The sequence below is a fragment of the Macrobrachium nipponense genome, chromosome 30, assembly GCF_015104395.2.
Source record: "Macrobrachium nipponense isolate FS-2020 chromosome 30, ASM1510439v2, whole genome shotgun sequence".
Classification (NCBI taxonomy): Eukaryota; Metazoa; Arthropoda; class Malacostraca; order Decapoda; family Palaemonidae; genus Macrobrachium; species Macrobrachium nipponense.
In genome coordinates, this window is record NC_087218.1 from 68,943,453 (window position 1) to 68,965,623 (window position 22,171).

The 22,171-nt window shown below is 37.0% G+C and overlaps 1 protein-coding gene across 1 annotated transcript in view; it reads left to right on the plus strand.

Moving 5' to 3' along the window:
- The window catches only part of LOC135202189 (neurotrimin-like), a 592,885-nt gene that overhangs the window by 77,274 nt on the left and 493,440 nt on the right, over positions 1 to 22,171 (plus strand). Inside the window, exon 2 of the mRNA XM_064231443.1 lies at positions 14,878 to 16,327. Coding sequence (XP_064087513.1) covers positions 16,066 to 16,327 — 262 coding nt within the window. The 5' untranslated portion in view covers positions 14,878 to 16,065. The remainder of the gene's footprint in view (positions 1 to 14,877; positions 16,328 to 22,171) is intronic.

The window sequence follows — 22,171 nt, forward strand, 5'->3', positions numbered from 1 at the left end:
CAGACTCCCAAACGTAACTTCGTTAGCATTTACACCTGGTTCTCTGTGTGTAACAAACATAATAATAATAATAATAATAATAATAATAATAATAATAATAATAATAATAATAATTTTCACAAAAAGTAACTCTTTCGTATGATGAAGACGGACTTGTAAAGCGAAGCAGGTTTCAGGACATTCCATTCCAAAACTTTCATGACAGCTGAAAGTTAGTGAAATATATTTATTTCTTTATTTTTGTTTCTGCATGTCAGGCTTCTCTAATTTCTCCATTAAGGGTAATCTGTTTTGCGTGAGCTTTTAGGGCAATTCAATTTTCCATTCGCCTGTTCTTTCAGAATAATAATAATAATAATAATAATAATAATAATAATAATAATAATAATAATAATAATGTTTAACAAAATAGCCACAGGAACTCCCAACCAAGGTGTAGTAAGTTTCTTGTACCCACACATGGTCAAAGCCGTGGAACTTGTTTGGAAGACCATGAGCCCATGCTGTTATCAGTCATGAACACAAATTTATGTTTCCACATCTGGTTATTCATAATGTCCTTATACACTTTCGTCCACTTACTTCTCTATATTTTTGAATACTTAACATTTATACTTTGGGGACTTTACCCGATTAGGGCACAAGGCAACGAGTTAATGATTGCTTACGTCGTTTCACGTTGATTTTGGTATGGGCAGAATTATTAACTGAACCATTTACCTCTATGAACCACACAACCTTGTATGGGCACAAGTTCTGCAACCAGTGACTGCAACTCGGACATTCTCTCAAATGTCAGTAATTAGGCCGCTGGCAGTCATACCCATCCCATTCCGGCCATAATAGAAATAGAGCTGTTGTGAATGCGCCTCAAATCTCTATGATTATTCGACTGGCGAAGAGCCCTAGTTGATGGCAGCTTGCGCTCTTAAAAACCAGCAAATTGTTCACTCTTAAGCAGCTGCCTTCTCTGGTCTTTAAAAAAAAAAGGCGGGGGGGGGGGGGGGGGGGGGGGGGGGGGGGGGGGGGGGGGGGGGGGGGGGGGGGGGGGGGGGGGGGGGGGGGGGGGGGGGGGGATTACCCTGGTTTTTGCACTTCGTATACACTTCAATGAATATATAACCTTTCCTCACTGAAGCGAACGTGAATTTGGTCTATCCCACTCATGACGAATAAGGAATTCAAGAACCCATTACTGAATTGGTTATCAGAAGTAAAATATATAATTTTATAAGATAATTATATATTTAGATATAAATTCTCGACTTTCTTTATTTTCTGGATTTTCACAACAACCAATCTTGGAAGAGGAGGATGGTCTTCCTCTTCCTTCGGGATTCAGTTCCATTCTGATTTATCTCCCTCTTGCTCTCATCGGGCCAGTCTACATAAGGGCACTAGACACCCGTATTGTGAAACTGCATTGACACGGCTCTATAATGCCAGTCACATTCGAAAAAAGTCCAACGTAACCAAAGCTTACGTACTCCTGAAGCGGAATGATTTTAGTTCTTACGACCATTCCATAAGAGGTGTTTTTTAGTTGCAAAAACCTAGATTAAACTGGTCCATTTCAGATTAGCAGTCTTCCGGGAACCCAAGATGCAAATCGGTCTTTGGACAAAGGAACTGAACTGTAATTTTAAAAACTGGCAACTCATTGACTTTTCCCCTTCCTGAGATTAGATCAAACAGAATATCAAAAATGATATTGAACTAATTTATTATTTGTTGTTCACACAAAGCAACGGATACTCTTTGATTCAAATTAAATTTAATAGAAATTAGTCTTCATTTACACTGAACAATGACTAATGAACTATACGATTTCCTCCCCCGTCTTGTTTTCATCTTGAATGTTTGCCATAATCTAGAGGATCGGGGCAATATGGGTTTAAAAACTCTAGTCCGGTGTCTGTGAATTATTGAAAGACTACGGATATTAAATCTACCGCATTACTATGATATGATGAATGAGTGCGTAAAACAAATAGCAATACAACAAAAGAAAAACACTGCACATGAAATTTGAACCAAATCGTTCAATCATTGGTTTCCTTTTCTATTGTACACTATAAAAGTCGACGACATGCTCCCATGTAGGTGAAACATGGTAAAAGTGATGGCAATTGAGTGTCGAGAGCTTGACTGTACATTTCCAACTATCTTGCAGTTTTGCCGAAAAAATAAATCTTCGAACGAAATATGAAATCCAGTATCAACCTCTCTCTCTCTCTCTCTCTCTCTCTCTCTCTCTCTCTCTCTCTCTCTCTCTCTCTCTCTCTTATAACATCTGAAGCGGAATAACATTTCACTTTGAGCATCTCCCTTCACGTTCTCGGCATCCATGACCTTGAAAACCGGGCAACGTGTGCCAAGAGAATCTCACAAAAAGCAAAAAAAACATAAATTTCTTCACAAACCTACTGTTTAGGTCCATGGGAGCGTAACAGTGAACTATAACCATGAACCTTTTTAAACAGAGCTTTCCATTCGGAAAATTTATTACAAGCTTACATTTTTTTATTAGGTCTTTCATAATACAGAATCTGACGTCTTAATTTTGCGTGAACTTATGATCTATTGCGGAATGGCCAAACTGTCACTCGGTGTGATTGTACTTTTTTTTCTTTCTTTTTTTCTTTAGACAAAAAACTGATGGAGACGAGAAACTAAGGTACGAATCTCAGACCTGTTTGATATGTAAAAAAGAGGCGGAAAATACCGATAGTCGGGGCACGATTTCATAAAAGTCAAGTCTGTAAAAGTTGCAAGGCATATTGTGTTAGATTTTGTCATCCACTGTTTTTTACACAAATTTGGGTATGCAGAATCCAAATCTGTCGGATGGCATTCTCTATTTTTTGTTTTTTATGTTTGAGAGCTAGAAACAAAATTGGCTGCCAAATTAGCAATTTATGCTCGTAGTTTCTTTACTATTTGCAATAAATACAAGTCTAAGCAGTTAATTCAGTCTAATTTTGGGTCAGGAATTCAAATTTAATGTTCGTCTTACACTAGAAGACAATTTTGACTTTGAAAATACAATGGTGGCTAACCAGAGGGATAAAAACAAGATGGCTTCCAGCATATATTGTATTTTGTTTCCAGCAGGGTAATTTTAGGGAAAGATTATTAAAAAGGAATGAGAGTGCACAAAATAACTTTCCAAGCCCTTTAGGTGCTATTGTTACCCCCTTGAAGAAAATGATCAAGCCCTGAAGCAACATTGGAAGCCGCAGTTTGTGAAGATAGTGATACAAATCTCATGGATATGATGACATCTCAAAAATACTACTTGGAATTGGTCAGGAATTTGAAGAACAGAAAGGACAGAATCCAAATTACACCTTTTGGTTCATATATCTAGAAATGGTCTGTAATCTGCTGCAGTTCACACGTGTCAGTCGTGATGGTCTATGGAAACTCCACCTTGAATCATTTAGAAGAATCTTGCATTTTTTCCACTAAAAGTAGAGCAGGAGTTCCAGGATGGAAATTGTTGTTAAAAGGGGTAATGCTAAATTCAATCAAGTCGATCCAGACCGAAGTTTAGAATGGTTAAACAGTACAGGTAAAAGTATTGGTGGGATAGTTTGTATCACAAAGAGTTTAACAGCATTAAGTAGATGGAGTCTATCTTTCAATCTAAGGTCCCAAATATCTGAAGAAACAAAAAAAATGTTTGGTATTGACATAGACCAGTCTTCTAGTCATAAGGAATCAAGTCTGTCAAGGAGGATAAAAAATGCTGGAGATGAAGATAAAGTTCTCCAGAAACTGGAACTAAAGAACTGTGCTATAAAGGATCAAGCTACCGAGGAAATTCAAGAGTCTATGTTGGGAGTCAAAAGATTTGGTATGCAGGAAAGGTTGCTATCACCTACAAATGCTCCAGATCATATGAAATTCTACAGTTCTATGGTCAGTAGTATCCCTGCAACATTTGCTAAACTATATGAAGTGAAGTAATCAGATGGCAAAACAACATCTATAAAAGCTGATAGATCTGTGTTGCAAAGGCTTGCGATAGATATGCTATGCTGCAAGAAGGGATGTAGATCTGGATGGCATCCTAAAACATGAACTTTTGCCTATTCCGCTCTCATTAGCTAAGACAGATGGCAGCCTTAAAGAAGGGCAAAAGCATCTTTTGATGGATATACGTTTACAAAGAATAACATGTAGCAACCAGTATGATGTACCAAAAGATGCCACTCTAGTAGTTGATGGCCAGGCTTTAGTTGTTGCCCTTGGAAAACCACAGTCACTTGAGATCAGCACATGTGGTGATTTTGCTAAATCATATTGTAAGTATATCTTTCAGCACGGAGGGAGATATGCAAGAATTGATGTTGTTTTTCAAAGATACGTTCAGCCATCAATTAAAGGTGGAACCAGGTCGAAGAGGGCAAAACGCACAACAATCCGGAGAGTAATTGAAAATGATGCTGTACCACTTCCTCAGGATTGGAACAGCTTCCTGAGCTAACCTCAAAATAAAGCAGATCTTGTGCTCTATCTTTCGAATAAATTGATGGATTTTGCCCCAGGGGAAAAGTTTGTTATCACTGGCGGTGGTCTTGCACAAGCTGAGGAAGTGTTAACTAGCTGGAATAATAATATATATATATATATATATATATATATATATATATATATATATATATATATATATATAATATATATATATATATATGTCTAAGGAAGTCACATCGCCATTGTTGGCATTTCATCCAATCGCTGGATCGGACACAACATCATATCTCTATGGTCATACCAACATGACCACTTTCCGACGTTGGAAGAGATACTTTGACAGAGGAAACTACACAGAGATGTGAATTGTTCATGTGCAACGTGTACAATGCTGCATCAGGCAGCTTCTGCTGATGAAGTGCTTGTGATCCTTTCCAAAAAAGGTGTTGATCCTGAAAAATTGCCACCTACCAGTGATGCTTTGAAGTTGCACATAATGAAGGTCCATCTGCAAACCATGATCGACAGAGCCGAAACCAATAATTCCTCAGCCAACAGTGTATGGATGGATGAATGTAGAATGCCATTTCAGACCCAAACTTGTAAATTTGCTGCCTGTTCTAAGAGTTTCTTGCTGTAGTGAGCTGCAGTTATTCATGGAACTGTGTAACACGTAGATGTGGCTGCAAGAAAGCCAACATGACTTGCACTGGCCTATGAAAATGCAATAACCAGCGCTATAATGTATAGGAGAGAATATGAGGTTATTATTGCTATGTGACTTGTAAGTAACAGGTTTAGGTTAACTCAAGTTCATTTGTCTTGTAGCTTGCATTGGAGATGACCAGTGCTATAATGTACATAAGATGAAATTATTGTTGATACTATAGGGGACAATTTCCAAAAAGTCTTACAACTACAGTCATTTGGTGTTAGGTTTTACCATCCTGGATTTTTTTTTTTTCTACACAATTTGGGGGTGCTGAATCAAAACCTCCTACTGTCAAAAACAAAATTATTTTTGAATTACCTATCCAGAAAAATTATTAGATTCAACTATTTGACTGTGTTTCTAGTACAAATTGTATTTGTCAGCCATCTTGATTTTACCATACTGAGCCGCCATCTTGGATTTTGTTATCCAAAAATGTTCTAATACTCAAGAACCTGACCTATCATTATTTTGAATCCACTTTCTAAATGTCTTCTTAGTGCAAATAGTATAGGAGTTACAAGTATAAATTGCTATTTCGGCAGCCATTTTGTTTTTAGCTATCTCGCCTTAAAAGCAAAAAAATATCAAATATCATCCGGCAGATTTGGAGCCAGCATACCCAAATTGTGTAAAAAAACACTGGATGACAAAATCTTACACAAAATACCCGTAGTTATAAGGTTTTCCGAAATCGTGCCCAGAAGGATGCTATATTATCAGTTGTTAAATTGCCAGACATTTGTTTCGAGTATTCAGTCCAATTGAAGAAATCAGACGCTTCAAGAAGTAATTGTCTACAAGGTCATTAAATTTGGCTGATAATAATGGTAATAAATTTCAGATAAAAATTTTAATGCATACGCACGTCAAAGCTTTGTGGCTAATAATTTTAGCAATAACGCTTCAGACGCTGCCCAAATCACATATACCGTTAAATACTAAACAAAGACGATAATTAGAGAAAATCTGTACCTAAAAATGAAAATTCCACATTTCTGCAAGACCGCTGGATTTAGTCGCAGAGCAGCAGCCGCCATGCCGTTACATTAGTATATTTAACTTTGGCTTGAAAAATCAAGAACTTCACAGCAAAAGGGAAGGCTTACCAACTCCCGTACAGTACATCTGTTTACTTTAGCAATGAGGCTGATGACCCTTCATCACGAATTGTCAACCTTTCCTCTTGGTTCAATTACTGGAAATATGCATAACAAGGAATCATATATTTTAGGGAAACTTGTCTCCAGCAAAAATTAGATTCACACTACGAAATCATGATTACAAGTAAAACCACTTCATTCTGTTAAACATATTATCATTTTTTTATCATGTTATCTCATTACCTAGATTGTGTGTATGTTATTGTCACTTGGCATGTATATGCCTTGGAGCTGAAATAAAATTTTTCATTATTATTATTATTATTATTATTATTATTATTATTATTATTATTATTATTATTATTATTATTATTATTATTATTATAAGTAACTCAGGTCTGATGGGAACAATAAAGGCAATGAGTACGCAAATGGAGTAAGGCTTGAGACCAAACATAGCGACAGACCCGGCTCGTGCTTGGGAGATTATAAGACTTAGGGAAAACAGCAGAAGGGGGAGAATTCTGCAGCTTGCCAGTAAAGATGAAAACTGTCTACATAGAGTAGATGATTAACTTCTCTCCTCTTCTACAGAATTATCTCAGTAACGCATGGCCAAAGATTGATCAGAAAGAGGAAAATATCTTTGATATACCGGGCGGCCTCCAGAGGATTTTAAAAAGAGCCATTTCAACAGAACATAAAACTGGAAAAAGGGAGGACAAGCAGCAGCTGCCGTCTGTTTATCTTGACAGCCAAATAAACTAAAGACTAGTCATAACAGCGGCCATAAAACGCCTTCGTTAGCACCCGACACCTGCCAGTTGGAAGGTCATATACTTCCACTTCTATTCTGCCGTTTCTTTCGTTTCAGAGCTCACTTCATTGTAAAGAGCATGTTCTGCCTTCTGATGCCATTTCCAGCTCTTCTGGTTTTAAACGGTGTTATTATAAGGTTATTTATGAACCCGTTTTTGCTTGTTTATACTAATATGTTGCGATATGCTTTGGATGGATTTCATGAAATTCTATGACGTAATTTTGAGATGGTTGGCGAAGATATTCGCCCAAAAAGATCAAGTTATTTTTTGTGAATTTCCCAATCCCCTGCACACAATTCACTCGTTTTTCTGCTTACAAAATGTTCTAATCGAATTCTTCAATCGTGTTGCCAGTTGACTTTCACGCCTCTTCAACTCACTGAAGATTTAAGCATGTACATTTTTTTGACCTTTGATCACTGCCGTGACCCGTGTTTAGGTTTACCTAACACTGAATCAAGACAAATTTCTCGGTAGTGCTGACTCGCTACCACAGATTTGTTGAAGCATATGCGAAAAAATGTAAAATTCAAAACTTATATGGAGTCTTTCGTTGAGTTTTTATGTTTTGTGGGAACAGGAATATATATATATATATATATATATATATATATATAATATATATATATATATATGTATATGTATATATATATGTATAGTATAAATAATATATATATATATATATATATATATATATATATATATCTATATATATATTATATATATATGTATATGTAATATAATTATGTTATTGTAATAATAAATATTATTATAATATTATATTATATTAATTATTAAGATATATTATATATATTATTATATTATTATAATAATATATATAATATATATATATATATATTACACACACATATATATACACGGCACTGCCTGGCAAAACTGAATGACAACGGATAAACTCTCTTCTCTCTCTCTATCTCTCTCTCTCTCTCTCTCTCTCTCTCTTTCTCCTCCTTAACACACACACCCTCTCTCTCTCCCCCTCTTTCTCCTCCCTAACACGCCCCCTACTCTCTCATTTCCTTTCCCTCTCAATCTCTCTTTCTCTTTCTCTCTTTCCTGTTAAGATAGTTGCTTCAATTACATTGCCAAGGATTTTTGACATTTTATATTTCACTCCATCCCTATCGGGCTGAACTTGGACTTAAAGGTCATTGGGATTGTTACTGTAAATCTCAGAGACCGCAAAAACTGTGGATTAGACACTAATATCTGTCATTTTGACACTGTATATTTCACCCCTCCTCGCCCGGCTTTCCAACTGGGACTGAATTTGGACTTAAAGGGCATCGGGAAAGTCACCATTGATATCAGCGAACTAGAAAACTATGAATTAAAACACTTATAGCTGTCGTTTTTTATTAATTTACATGTCACCCTCCTTTCCATTTTCACCTTATTTGGCCCCTGAAATGTTTTACCCACCACTGTATCTTTTATGCAAGATAGGAAGTCATATGTAAACCGAAATGAGGTATGATAAATGCATAGAGTTTATTTAGTTCTACTAAGTCTAAGGGCAAAACCAGTCCTGTTTCAGGGAAGAACTTACCACCACCCCCATGGTGTTAGTGATAACTTAGCCCCACTGTATTCTTTTCAAGAATATGAAGTACACGTTTGATTGAAATCGCTCAATACGTTTCAGAGTTATGCTGGAACATACATACACACATCCATATATAGCCTATAATATATACATATATATATTACTATTATTATATATATATATATTATTATTATATAATATATAATAATAATATCTATATATAATTATATTATATATATATATATATATATATATATATTAATTAATTATATAATATATATTATAATATATAATATTACATACAACACATTTACTGCAGAAACAAGCCGAAGCCATCTGTTATTCTAAAACTTACGACTACGGTTCAGGCACAGGAACAAATACTCTAGCTTAGCTTTCTGGTAGTAGGAGGTGTAACCACAAAGTCTTTTCTAGGGCCATATAAAAGTTCCTTTTGGCTTGTTGCCTCAGCGCTTTCCCCCTTTCTCTCTCGATGTACTTTGCATTCTTACTCTTCGCAGACCAGCGATGTTTTCCTGTTCAAGCTCTCTAACAAACCTTTCCTTTTTCATATAATTTATTTCTCGTATAGCCGACATTTTTCATAAATTTATTTCTCCTCTAAGCACCGCATTTTCAATACATTTAAACATGTCCTTCGCTCTAAATATATCCAATACATTCCTACCGTTCAACGTCGTTCACATAGGATCGCTAACGATACGATGATTCTTCTTTCTTTATTCTGTCAGCGTCATCGTGACATCTTTCAAATATATTAAAATAAAAAGATAAACAAATGCACAAATTGATATAAAGAGACAAGCCTAAAATAGTAAAAATGAATTTCCACGAGGGTTGAACCCTTTTTTGAATGAGCAAACAGATTCAGTAAATTTGGATTTCACTGCAAATTTACAGTGATGCTTAGTTTTTTAATTTTTTTATTTCTCGTATAGTAGCAAAACATGGTTTTATCTATTCTTCATATTTATGTTTACGAGATATTCCACAAGAGACTGCAAGTGGATTTGTCTCTTACGTACTTATCGTGATGCTAGGCAAATAATAGAGGCAATATTATTTCATTTTTAGTTTTGTCTTTAAGATTAGTATAGAGATATAACTGAGCACCGACTGGGACGTTATCATTATTTTCCTTATTTCCCTCCATGTTTGTTTTGCGTTCGGTAGAATCAAAAGGAAAAATTCATTTCTGCCCTTTTACCTTCGCCTGGAAGATCTCAAGTGGCGTCCCGTCGTCGCTTTCCAGTCCCTTTCGCCTTGGACGCTGTTTCCTCGGCCCGTAAAAGCAATATGCTGCGGACCTCCATCTCTTTTCCGGACTTAAAGTTGCCACCTTTTGGTGTCTACCTTTGGCGTATGATAATGCCATCCTCCCTCCTACCCACCCCAGCCCCGACTCCGTCGTTTATTTCACATACCAAAGATATTTGCCTTGACGACGGCGCCGTTTCATACCTGCATAACTCAGAGCTTCTACAAAATTTCAACTATATATCTCTTTCTTTTTTTTTCCGGCTGCGTAAGTTTCACGTGGTTCAGGCTTTCGCCTTTTCTCTGTGCGATAGATTAAAATCGGAAACGAGCCCGTGTGCGGTAGAATAGAGCCAGTGGGCAGGATATTGAATTGCCCGTGACATTCCTCTGCATGAACTGGATAGTACAAACGGTCTCCTTTCAAGATGTGTGTTTGGTAATCAAGGGAGGTGAAACCGCCACAAAAAAAAGTAGATATAAACATAGAAGTAAGACTACTTCACTTTTCTCTCTCTTCTGCAACACAGTTCATACTTCTTATTTCACTACCTTCTTTCGTATTCCGATATGAAAAGATTTGCAAGTTGAGAATCGGAGAATTGGGCGGAATGAAATTACAGTGTGATCAAACTATTTATGTGTATACGTATGATTTTTCGTACGCAAGGAAAATATAAAGTTTCGTTCATATACATTTTATTCTTAGAATTTAATAAACAAACAAATAAATACACACAAAAACTCACACACATATGTGTGTATGTATGTGTGAGAGTTTAATGTAAAAAGCTTTACATTATATGGAGAGAGAGAGAGAGAGAGAGAGAGAGAGAGAGAGAGAGAGAGAGAGAGGGAAGCGGGAATGCAAGGAGTAAGTGAAAATGCTGAAGGCTCTATCCTACTTTTAAATCTTCTTCCTTTTCGCACGAGAGAAGACGAAGATCCCAGGAGCTTTTCTCAGTGCCAATACTGCCAGATATTTCCCCTGAATCAAAACAGCAGCAGCAGCAACGTCTGGATATCCTACCCGAACGATGAAACAGACTTAATTCTTTTTACTTCATTTTCTTTGTTTTTACCTCTTTTAATCATTTTCTGCAGTCACTTATGCTCTATGCTCTCTCACGCTCTCTCTCTTTATATATATGTATGTATGTATGTGTGTGTGTGTGTATATATATATATATATATATATATATATATATATATATATATATATATATATATTATATATACACCCTTACTTAGCTATACCTACATCTGTTAAAGGTAATAACAGAATTATATTCATGTTCGTAGTATAATACATTTAATCATTACTCTTGTCGAAATATCTATAAAAATTAATCAGTTATAACTGAATTCTTCAAAAATATATATATTATATATATATTATATATATATATATATATATATATATATATATATATAAAGTCAATCAGCTATCACTGAAGATTTTTATATAATACTATTTATAAAAAATTTCAGAGAAAAACTGATTAACGTCATAGATATTTTCGACAAGAGTAATGATTAACTGCACTATCCAACGAACATAAATGTAATTCAGTCATTACTTTTTAAGAGAATGCATTGGTATAGCTACGTACGGTATATATATATATATATATATATATATATATATATATATATATATATATATTATATATATATAAATGTTTGCGTCTACTATAGCTATGTAAGTTAGGAATAATTTTGTTGTGCGCCACAAAGTTATCCCTTAAAAGAATTGAACAAAATTAGTTTTTAGATTAATCTGGCTATCTGCAAGTACGAGCTCACGGTCTCACTGAATCCCCGTAAATACGGAATTCTTTTTATATGTATGTTCCTCCGTCCTGGTGTTTATCTCGTCCTACGTCACCTTAAAACTATTTCTTTACTGTGTGACCCTCTCTTGTTCTCGGTTGAATAGCATGGGGATTAGGTTATTACAGAGGAAATAGGATTAACGCCTAATCTAAAGGTCAAAGAAACTGATATTTAAGGACCAGTCCCTGCTAATGTTGTTTTACTAGCCTCTCGCACGACAATTCCCATGCTGGCATAGGGCCAGCTAAATTCTGTGAACTCTGAAGACCAAAGTCTGTATACACTTCATAATATATGCATACACAATTCGGATCATAAACGTCATAAAAACACATACTGTTGAAGCAAAATGTTAATCATGTAACCGGAACAAAGAGAAATAATAAAGTGTTACACTGCTCAGTTTAGTTCCCCTTCTCAGGCTGCTGATGACAAAAGTACAAAGACTTTGTCTTTCCACGCGGAGAGAGAGAGAGAGAGAGAGAGAGAGAGACTAACAATGGACAATTTATAGAACTAGGTTTTATTAGGCGGGGACACACGAAAAATAAGTATTTCCTTATTTCGTGCACGTCTTCATAACCGATGTTATTTTCGTCAGCTAAACTGAAAACCCTCACTCATACGAATGAACTCAAACCTTCAACCTTAATAAAAACAGAAAAAAATAAACAAAATCACCGTTCCCTACCGAAAAGAGAAAATTCTAAAAACGTCAAAAAAACTATATCAAATATTTGCTTTGCTTTTTTACGGAGAGGGAAATAAACCAACCATTGTTACTCTGAAATAGACACTTCTCGCAGACACTGACGACGCATGGCTGTCAAAAGGCATTAGATGCTTCTAAGCGAAGGGTGCAAATGTGGTCATTCATTTTTAATGTGCAGGGGCAGCGAACTTGATGCAGTCACATGTGTATGCTTTGATGTATGGAAAGTACAAGCATTTAAGCAAAAGCTTGTAAAACTCTTTCGCTTTGTATAGCCTAAGTATATTTACACACTAGTTAATGCGCACGCACATGTTATAAAATACCCATGAAACTTTGGGCATACAAAGATATATATGTAAACACATTCTACTTATATCTATCTATCTATCTATCTATCTACTATATATATATATATATATATATATTATATATATATATATATATATATAATGGGAAAACATCTTTTTTTTTGCATTTTATGTTCTGCACGCCAATACAAATATGAAACAGCAACAGCAACATAGTTTCTTGCGTTCCATCGCCTCTCTCTCTCTCTCTCTCTCTCTCTCTCTCTCTCTCTCTCTCTCTCTCTCTCTCTCTCCCTCCCGCCTTCCATCGGCCTCCTCCTCACTTGCAGAGTGGGCAGGAAGTGGGCGCATTGGAAGGGCGGGACAAGTGGAGTCGGCCCTTTGAGGGAGAAACTAAAATTTTTTCCCGTTTGCAGCAAAAAACGGAGAGTGAGTGGGATGACAGATTGAAGGAATGGAACAACATCACTGTGTGTTTGTGTGTATGCATGTAAAAAGTAAATAAAAACTCTGGCCAGAGGACAAGAGCATTTTTGCTGCAAAAGGACGTCAAAGAAATCAATACGAACGTGGAAGGGGTTTGGGGTTACCATGGTAATGATCCAAATCAGAAAAACACAAAACTGAAATATGGTTTTTTAAAATGGACTTCGTATTGGAAAGGCAAAATTCTCTAAGAGGAAAATGAAATATCTATTTTTGTAACCCAAGGAGCTATGAAGCATTGTCGGGAAAAAACGTCCAGTAAGCAGAGGAAACCATCAGCTTTTATCAAGACTGCTGTGGTAATACATGCGGTACGAAAACTAAAATGCTGATTTTTCCAGTTATTATCAGTAGTTCAACAACAAAGAAATTACAATAAAGATAGAATTTTCAAATACCAGTTAGCCTATGTGGTTATAACTCAAACAACTTTAATTTTCTGCACAAGGCTCTATAGTAACTTATGAGCAAGTGATTATACAGAATGCTTCCTACGCTTCTAGTCCTTTATTGAACATCACTATGATTATTGCATATCGAGAAAGTCCGGACACAGAAAGTCCTAAGTATAAGTAATTTTTTTTTTTTTTTTTTTTTTTTTTAACCTTCAAGAGCTTATATGGAATAAGCTCCTTTGAATCTTGGAGGAATAAATCTCACCTTCAACTTCAACCTTTAAGCCATGAATCAAAGACGAATCCTAAGGTTTGCAAGATCCATAGTGGCTATTCGACACCATCACATGTATTGCGCCACTCACCTCCATCGTCTCTGCACTTCTGCCTTCCATAAAGCATATCTTTTGAGTCTCTTATTTATTTCATTTTTTAAACTGGGATGTAAACGGAAGCAGAATTATGACGTGCTTGACTGTACAATCTACAGTATGGAATATAACATTTGATTTTAGGGAAGAACAGCTAACGTGGAACACAAAATTATTAGATGAGTTGACCAAAAGGATACAGGAGTTTTGAAGATATCAAAAATACAATAAATATAACAAATGGAAGAGAAAATGTCAGTAAGCTCACCTCATTAACAGTTTTTTAAATCTCCAGGCAATGAAAATGAGAAAGGAAGCAAACAAACGCAGGCTTTTGTAGGGAGCAGCATGGTCAATGTTGGATACAAAGCAAGAGGTGTTGATGGTTGAGAAATATTTTTATTGCCATTATTCCTTCTAAGGTTATTAGATTATCAACCCATTAGACTTGCCTACCTTTCATCTAATAATTTCTATTCTGATTAATAATAATAATAATAATAATAATAATAATAATAATAATAATAATAATAATAATAGAAGGAATGCTAATAGCGGCAGAAGATCAGTCCTAAGAACTATATATGACCAAAGGACAATAGATGGAAATAACATCTCTCCCATATGTAGGAAATGCAATATGAAAAACGAGAACATAAATCACATAGCAAGCGAGTGTCGGCGCTTGCTCAGAACCAGTACAAAAAGAGTACACAAATATTGGGCAATAATTCTACTGTTACAATAATGCAATAGCATGAAAATTCTGTGCAATGTAACTCAAAAACCTACTTCTTTACTTTCAGGCACATCTACTGCTGGAGGTTACGTGGCCAGCCAATGTGAATGTAAAGAAAACGGGAAGCATGGCTCGAGTCGTTCCTAAACGAAAGAAAACGAAGAGGAAGAGTTTGATGTAAAACAACCTTAATAAAGGATAAATTCGGAGCGATGGATACTTGCTCGAGGTCCTGAAATGGAAAACATATTGAAAGTAATTTCTGTGTTTAGAGATGGCGCATAAGTGAGTCAACCTTTGAATATTATTCTTAAGATGAGCGACGTCATTACTGAGAGTGATAGTCCAATTGCAAAAGGGTTATGTCTATGGAAAATCAACTGAATGGAATTTCCAATGAATTTACAAATCCCCACGGATTCGAGTCTCGCCATGAGGTCTAAAACGCGGTGGCAGGCCGGAAAAAACGCGTCGTCAGCAAAAAGCGAAACAGCGGCCTCGTGTCCGGACTCCGTTCGGTCTACCTCATTTACGTCTCCGGAAGTCTTACATGCGGTGAACATTTACCTGAATTCCCTCAATTCCTCCCTGATCCCCAGTGTCTGTTTATCCTATGGTTCCCCCTCCCCTTTCTCCTCCCTACTGCTTCCATGCTTGTCTTCTCCCTACCCCGAATTCTTCTCTGGATCAAACGCAGCAGTCAAGGACTCTGAAACGATTCGCCATCGGAGCGAAATGACTCGTGGGGAAACAGCTGCGAAGTGGATGATTCCTAGTGAGTTTTCCCCGGCACAAACAAACGATTCCGAGAGAGAACGAACCGCCATTCCGTCGGGGACTCGAGCAGCAGCGATAACGTGTCATTCCTCGGAGCGAAAGACCGGCCCCAGCTCGAACAGTCCTCCTTCCCCGCCACCTGCCACACCACTCCTAGATTTCCGCAACAACTTACGGCCGGAGGCAACTCCCCCTGACAAGTGTCATTCCCTGGGGAAAGGGATAACGCCCCACGGCAGCGTGCCATCCGGCAGAGGAGCGGCCCCTCCGATCCTTCCGCCATACTCGGCTAGAACCCTCCTCCTCCGCCTCCTCCTCCTCCTCTTCCTCCACGTGGTGGTGGTCTGCCGGTGACTTGAACACACCTGAGAACTCCGTCGGTGATGGTGGAGGCAACTCCCACATCCGCCTGGCCACACCCATACCCTCCCTCCCCGGCCAGCGATTGATCTCCTGTAGGCGTGGCGGCAGAAGAACCATGGAAGTGGTGGCCTTAGAGCGCAGATCCGATGCGGTGGGGGAGGAGGCCTCAGGATGTGGAGTCGGAGAGAGAGAGGGGGGAGGGAGGGATGGCCGAGAGGGAGAGGGTGGAGGAGGGTGTTGGGGAGGGGCCAAAGTCTCTGAGTGGTGGAGAAGACAGGAAGGAGAAGGAAGGAGAAGAAAACGAAAACCCGGATGGTTGAGTTTCTCCCTCTGGATCACTATGGCTCTCTCCTTGGCCGTCGCCTCGCCTTCGTCAGGTAAGTCCAGACTTTCATTCTCTCTGCTCTTGCCTCTCCTTTTTTCTTATTCTTTTCGATATTAATCATTTTCATGATAAAAACTTATTCTTTTTCGTAGATTATAAATGATCAAGAAATCTACGCATATAATAGTAAAATTATTTCAAAGCAGTAATTAAAAATAATAATAATGCAATAAGAATCGGAAATGTATTGATAATGACTTTTTACGTTCATAATATACGAATGTGCTTATTCAGAAAATATAGCAAAATAAGACTAACAAGAGACAACCGAAGGAAACTCCTTTTCAGGCACTTTTTCTAACCACCTTTTAACAGCAAAAGATAATAGTTTGTGAGGAACTCTTTTCAGCAACATCTTTTGGAGATTTGTTTTGTAAACTTTTTTTGCACTAAGACATTATATATCTATAAAATATATATAAACGTATATTTGTAATATATTTATATACATTAAAGTGTCAGCCCTTAGCGCTACCAACTTGTATCACACTGTAAATATCTACAAATTCTAAAATAAATAAATAAATAAATAATTAAATAAAAATTCAATAAATAAACATGAGATCTATAAATACTATTTTTTTCTTAAGATCTTTCATCGTTTTCGAAAGACATAGCTCGAAAATAATTATGAATGACTTTATTTAATCGGTATAAAATTATCTGTACATTCGTAAGCTACCTAAATGTTAGCAAATGCGTAACAGTTCCAGAGATTTCGCATAAACTGACATGCTTGTAATTCTTTGCCTAATATGTCTATGATAATATGGGTTAAAAGAGTGGGACCTCTGGACACGGAAAAGACGTGGTGGAGGGGTGAGCCAGTAGTCGAAACACGGATTATAATCTAGGGAGATGAGTAGAAAGTGGATTTAATCTAGGGAGATGAGTGGAAGTTCTGAAACGGAAGGGCGCCGGTGTCAAGAAGGCTGGAAAGCTTCAGTAAGATAGAGGTGAGTGTTGCAAGTGTGCAAAATGACTGAAAGCGGGCTGGGATCGAACAACTGTTGATGAGTCTTCTTCGTGAGTTTGTGTGTGTGATGCAACTGATCTATCAGCAGTCAATGGGTGAATGTTACAATGACAGCTGTCGGCGTGAGTGAGCGACATCAGACAGCTATACCTTGATGTTATGCCACTGTAAACTCTAAAATGTTTTATTTTTTTTGAAATGTCATACATCTTAATTAAACCTTACATAATCCATATATAAATACATACATATTTATATATATATACATATATATATATATATACTATATATATATATATTATATATATATATATATATATATATATATATATATATATATATATATATTATACATATATATATATTATATATAACTAAAGTCTACACGTGCAAAGAGGATATAAAGAAATACCCTAACATCATAGCGGAGCTACAAAATTAAGAATATCAGATCTTACAACTATCAGCTGAAATATTCCAGCAATGAATGACATCTAAAACGATAATGATAATACCGGAGGAAAATACAGAATAAACCCTTCATGTGAGGCAACATACAACATGTGCTACGTACATGACAGCCTCGCTTTTGAAAATGGTACTGCAGAACTCTTAGTGAAATGCTTTGCGCTATTTAGTTGTGCGGTTCACTGAAAGCTAATGGTTCGGTGGAAAGTGTTTCATATCTGGGTCTGTATGTTGTATCTCTCTTGTTCATGTTAATATTACAATACTGTACTGACGAATGAAAACCAGCATCAATATAAACATCTGCATTCATTTCATCTCATCATAACAGGGAAGTGCAGCACGATATTGTGGACCAGTCCTATGCACACCGCAGTTAAAGAGATTTTCAAAATGGTAGTCCAGAAGCACAGCATCACCACTCACTTGCACATGATATAAAACCGGGTTAACTAAGGTTTATACAAGACAAGGACACTAGAAGCCACTGTTAACTCTCACTAGCAAGCTAGCAATTATCATCACATAGCAAATACTGTTCAGAAAAGAAACCGAATACTCAAGGTGTTGCCCGCCACATCAGGGGATGCCCTACATTCGTCGAAATAAGATTAGAACTATGAACGGAACGCTCTCTCTTCCCTTTGGGTTAAGTTAGGGGACACTCGACTCACTACTGAGAGGTACTAGGTTCGGTCACCAGCGAGGACAGGACAACATGAACCCCATCCCGAAAAAAGCCATCGGGACTCGACTGCCCTTAGAGAGGCCGGATTTGAGAGAGAAGAGGAGAGAGAGCAAGCTAGAGAAGAGAGAGAGAGAAAAGAGAGATAGAGAGAGAGAGAGATATCTGAGATAGAAAGATGAGAGAGAGAGAATGATTGACGCGAGTAATCGGTAAAATACTGACAATCAAATCACTCCATACTCTAAAATGGGAGGGCCTTCTTATCAGTATTCTCTCTCTCTCTCTCTCTCTCTCTCTCTCTCTATGGTAACACCAGCAATCATTGCTGTAGTCATTGAAAACAAAGCTTTGTATATTTTGCTGGAAACGAGATTAAAAGAAGAAATTCGTTTTGATCGTCCTAGATATAAAAAAAAAATAGCATACAAATCACAATGATCGAGCACTGGACTGGAAAATATATATATATATAAAAAAAACATATAAAACAGAAGTAAGAAGGAAAATGAAAAATTTCTTCAAAATTCAAACCACGCATATTTTATAAGTGTGAACATGACTATGTTCTTCTTTTCTTAATGCGGAGATCGCATGAACGGCCAAGAGACACACACACGAGAGAGAGAGAGAGAGAGAGAGAGAGAGAGAGAGAGACTAAAAAGAACCGCCAGAACCGCTCTAAACTAATAGAAGGTATGGCCGTTAAGGAAAACAGGAGGAGGCAAAGAATTCCAGGCCACTGTTTACAGAAAGAGTGTAATCCAAGGATTACTGGTCCCTATCGTAATAGCTGAAGCGGTGGCTGACAGAGAGAGAGAGAGAGAGAGAAAGATAGAGAGAGAGAGAGTCTGGAGGTTAGTGGCGTTTAAATCCGTTACAAAGGATAAGGTTATACAATCCTTTATACTGATTTTGTTAACAAACGGAAATTCTGATCGGAAGAACTTTTAAGCTTGTTCCATATCTCCCTCAACGAAGTTGTGTTTTAGGTTCAATTTGTAAATCTGTCAGTCTTTTAACAGGATTACGTAAAAAGTCAGGTTGTTTTTTATGAAAATTTAACAAAAATTGGACCCCGTGAATGACAAGCAGTTCATTTTTGGGATTTCTAGATTTGAACTTTTTTTTTCTTTTTTTTTTTTTTTGTAAGGGAGCGGGGCAGGCAAATGTTCAGCATTGGTAGAGGTTTGCCGTCTCAAAGTTTAATTTTTTATTTTTTTTAAATGTTTTCTATTCACTCCGATAATATGTTTGTTTCCTTTACTGGGTAAAATCTCGAGCTTCATTTTCCGCATCTGTTGAATAAGATTTCGCCAACATCATTTTCCCAACGCGGTTTTGATATGTAACTTTCGCTCGATCCGAGAATAGAACAAGAGACTAACCGTAGATTAACATTCACATCTATGTCTATGAAGCTTTTGACACAAAAGCCGACGAGGGCATTATTTTTGTTAAAGTATCTAGCTGGTATTTTGCCAGCACGATTTCTCTCCGTAGAGCAGCCCGTAACTGACAGGACCGTTAGCTATACTATACCTATACTGCGCCCCCCCCCCCCATCCCCCCCCCCCCCCCCAAAAAAAAAAAAAGTTAAAAGGATAAAAGGAGAATGGAGTCTATAACAACGATGGCAGCTGTGGATCTGACTTTCAACTGACGAGAGGTTATAGTTTAACATAGATTACTGAACTATAACGTTTACTCTTTGGAAAGCCGTACAGAAAACTGAAAATGAAGCTATCTGTTGACCCGTTTGTCTGACTACCTACCCAGTTATTTATCTTTCAATCTAAGTTTGTCTAATTTCCTGCGAATAAGAGTTTGTCCCCCTGTGTATCTACTAGCTACTTATGTTCTTCACAGTCTTTTTGCATTTATATCTATCTACCTTCTGCTTATCTATCTGCGCGTCACACAATTACGAGCAAATGTTTCCGCCTTAGTTCCGGAAAGACTTTCCCTCAGCTCAGAAATGTCTGTGAAGACGAACTGCAAGTCCCGCAGGAGATGTCGAGCAAACCCGAGCCGTGATTAATTAATGAGCAGCCTTCGACATAAGAGGGTGTTACGCAGTGCCCGACACCTCTGGGAGGAAAGACTCGCGGATGAAAGAGGAAGAACTCGGGGATGAATCTGTGCTATGGGGCTGACTGACAGGAAAGGAGAAGGAGCCGGAATGTCGCCAGAATTACATCAACAGGTTGCGGTGCAGAAAGTGTTCTAGAGTAGACAATGAGTTAGTTTTTATATTGAAAGTCTGTTGTGGTATACACAAGAGAGGAAGCCGTCTTCACGTTGAATTAGTTTTAGTTGAAAGCTTCATGCATATTGGTCCCGTAAATCACATGCCTTTATTCTGCCATGGATGTTACAATATCACATTCTTGGCACGAGTCCGGGTTCTTGCTCAACGCGCATCCACAGGTTAATGGAAATCTACTCTATTTCAACTTTATCGTGCTAACAAACAGGAGTTTTATGGATACTACATTATCATCCAACAATCTGGCCAATTATTTAAATGGTATGCAAATTTGAGCTAAGAAAGCAAATTAGCATCACAACATAAATACATAACAGAAACTGAGGAAACAGTAGAACTTTTAGAATGGCAAAGTCTGACTCATACAGGAGACTGAAGGAGATACAGAGGAGGTGGGAGTACTGTGAATAAAGTTTTGTGGAACCATTTTCTAGTAACATACACGTTCCATAATAAAAAGAGCAGCTTCAAAGAAATCAGTCCATAATCATTGCTACATTCGTCCCTATAGCTGGCGAGTGAAGAATTCTGGCTCTGCAACTTGATTACTAATATATAAATAAAACTTGAATAACTGATAAATATATTAAAAATTGATTGATTTATAAATGAAATGAAATGGACAAGCAAGAATAGCCTTCATAAACAATTATTTTTACGATTGATATCCAAGACGAAATGTCAGTTTAAATTAAGCTAGATCACATCTTGACTTGTGGAATATAAAAAAACCTTTTATTTGAGCACAATTCCCAGCAAATGAAATGAAGAGTTCACCACCTTAGATGTGAAAAGGTTGAAGAACCGATTACATATGAAAGGAATCAAAACGACAAGAGTAGTAAAACACGACTGACAAACCGGATTTGCTCTCTGGTAATATGACTCAACAAAATCTGAATAACAGAAATGCGGAGGTATCCGTCGAAGCACACACACACACAAAAAAAGCACTGAAATGGTGCGAGTATTTAAATTCCATTTAGTTGCAAATACATAAAAACTTTTACTCTGTGACCAGATCCATTTATACGGTAGATTAGAAACGTTTCAGAGTTAAAGCTACAGTACAGTCAGCATCCTGTACACATAACTTGGGCAGTGATTTCCTTTCTGCAGAATTTCAAGCAGAACAATCTAGTCCAAGCAAAAAGTACCGATACAGAATAATCCGATTCATCAATGGTATCTATGTTACATTAAACTGATTGAAAATTTAACATCCTTCTCGGGGATAAGGAACAATTATACAACTTAAGATTCAAAAATATCTAAAAGGAAGAATTATACCTTTAATCTGTTTGAATGTCAGCAGCATTCCGAGAATAATTTTCTTCTTAAATTGCTCTAAGCATCACGGGGTCGTTATTTTATAAGCAAAATTACTCAGCAGCCTAACAGGTCATCAATTCCTAGACTTAATTGCTAGCCAGCCTAA